This window comes from Apium graveolens, chromosome 2 (assembly GCF_009905375.1).
Source record: "Apium graveolens cultivar Ventura chromosome 2, ASM990537v1, whole genome shotgun sequence".
In the NCBI taxonomy this organism is placed as follows: domain Eukaryota; kingdom Viridiplantae; phylum Streptophyta; class Magnoliopsida; order Apiales; family Apiaceae; genus Apium; species Apium graveolens.
In genome coordinates, this window is record NC_133648.1 from 250,490,655 (window position 1) to 250,493,035 (window position 2,381).

General features: G+C 40.9%; 1 protein-coding gene across 1 annotated transcript; it reads right to left on the reverse strand.

Moving 5' to 3' along the window:
* Positions 1-1,077: 1,077 nt before the first annotated feature.
* On the reverse strand, positions 1,078-2,049 carry LOC141699815 (inositol-tetrakisphosphate 1-kinase 2-like). The gene has a single exon (XM_074503638.1). The coding sequence runs from the start codon at positions 2,047-2,049 to the stop codon at positions 1,078-1,080; it is 972 nt and encodes a 323-aa protein (XP_074359739.1).
* Between the last annotated feature and the right edge of the window lie 332 nt (positions 2,050-2,381).

Below are 2,381 nucleotides of genomic sequence, written 5' to 3' on the forward strand. Positions count from 1 at the left end.
ATATAAGTAATAGAAAGGTTGCTGTGTGTATATGTGGATGGATGTGAGAGAGTGAGTGTGCAAGAGTGTGAATGTTTTTCTAACCCCTAAACCCTTCAGTCTTGGGGGTATATATAGCCCAAAGGTAGGGTTTAGGGGTTGTTACCTCTGAATCAGGGACGTTGGATCTTGGGAGCAGAGGACGCCTGACTTGGGTGGATTGCTTACACGTGTCCAGGGGAGGACCACCTTCAGGGTGTCCTAACGGCCTTCTGACACGCGTCGTGCTTGTCTGGTGTGTTGGTTGTTGATAGTTGCCACTGTCACGTGCCCACGTACCCTTCCTTGGCGGGTTGTGGAGTGTGCATGTGTTCGCTGGGACCCCCCTCGCGGTGATCTTGGCCCTGATCCGGATCCGGGTAGGCAGATGATCCAGGTCCCGGGTTGGATCTGGATCCGAATCCGGGTCATGGGATGGGCCCGGGCCTAGTCTCTCCACTTGATTGTTCTGGGAGAGGGGGGTCTTGGTCCATCGGTTGAGCCTGATACCCTTTGGATCCCGGTTGGATCATAGCCGGGTCGCCTACACCCTATCATCAACCAAACCTCTAAAGTCTAAACTACACAACAGAAACAAGAGAAAAACTATTCAAACTACATATCACAATTCACTACAGATAATTTTGAATCATAAAGAGGACAGCTTTACATATGCCACGAAAGATAGACGAAGATGGTGAGAGTCTTATGCTATTTATTATAGAAAAACTTTGAGTAACATTACTCCACAAACAATGACAAACATATGTAGTGCCTATAATTTGCGTAAACATCTATAGGCATTCAAACATCTGTAGACTGTAGGCACTATCAAGTAAGATTAAAAATGCTAACTTTGAGCATTATATCTGCTTCTAACATTATTCAGTACCTAATGGTTATTACAAACCCATAAAGCCAAAGCTTACGAGAAAAGGAAAGACCAGGAAGTGTCTCCTGATGGAAGACTGAAAGAGCAAACCAGTTTCTACTTAACCTACGAGGTTAGTAACAACCAGGATCTCGAACAAAAGGATCAAACATACCACAATGGCCTCATTAACTCGGGACCTCATGGTTGTCACTCTCTTCACCTTTTGCTGTGACTGAAACTGAGTTTTGTTTAACAGTATCCTTAAAGAAATTAGCCAAAACGGGCTCATAAGACGGCATCTTTGCATATCCAGGGAAGTAATTAATATCAATCACATAATAACGAGCACAATCTCCACCACTCGCATCCCTAATCATGTCAAAATTAAAAAGATTCAACTTCAAAGCTTTTCCCAACGCCTTAGCTACTTGATCAACAAAACTCAACGGAGGCATCTCCACATCCTCTCCCATACCCGCCTTATACCCACTACTATTCAAATTCGATATCTGCGAAAACGGCATTACATCCCCTAACTTCCCCATCTCCTCCTCTAAAATATCAGGCAAAGAACTCCTCTTCACACATTTCACATAATTCCCAACAACATAAACCTTAAATATAACCCCACCATGATTAACAAACTCTTGCAACACGACCGGAGTTTCGATATTCTTAAGCCCATTTTCATTAAAAACCAATGCCATATCATGAGAATTAGCACTACCATCAGCAACTAAAGGCTTAGCAATGACCGGAAAGCTCAAATCTTTAACATCAAATAAAGCCTTAGAATCATAAACAAATACCTGTTTAGGAACAGTAACAGTAGGAGAAAGATTCAATTCAGCTACAACATCAAGCATGGAAACACGATCTTGAAGCCTTTGGATAGCTAATGGAGAATCTATAACAAGGGTATGCGGGTTTTGAGCTGAGAAATTGAGTAATTGTTGGTTCCATTCATGAGAGTGAAGCTTGTGAATGATGGCATCAAAAGGGGGTTGGGGTTGAGTTAAGGGTTTGTTTGGGTCGATTTGAATGAGGTCTATGCCGTGAGAATGTGTGTGATTGAGTAGAGATGGGGTTATGAAAGTCTTGATTTTCTTGGGTTCTAATGCGTATCCTATACGCAGCCTTTTTGCTTCGAGGGACATTAGTGTTTGCTTGCTCAAACAAAATTAGCAGTTGAAGCGAGATGAGAGACGCGAAATGGAGAATGCAGTCAATACTAAAGCCCTATTGATAAAATTACACTTTTTAAGGGTTCAAGTAAATTAGAAAAATTGATAAAAATAATCAATTTAAAAAAAAATAACATAAAATATCGTATTTTTAGTCTAACAACACATACTTCTGGTCAAGATCCACAATCACGCACCTCATTTATCGCATTTTTAGCATTCAAATACATTAGGTATTTAAAAATTTATTTATTCATATTTCGGGAATAAAACACCACTACATTTCTCTATTGTTTCACCTTAAT

Bases quoted from the DNA above. Each gene is read 5' to 3' on its own strand.
- LOC141699815 (XM_074503638.1), bottom strand. From the start codon at position 2,049: ATGTCCCTCGAAGCAAAAAGGCTGCGTATAGGATACGCATTAGAACCC.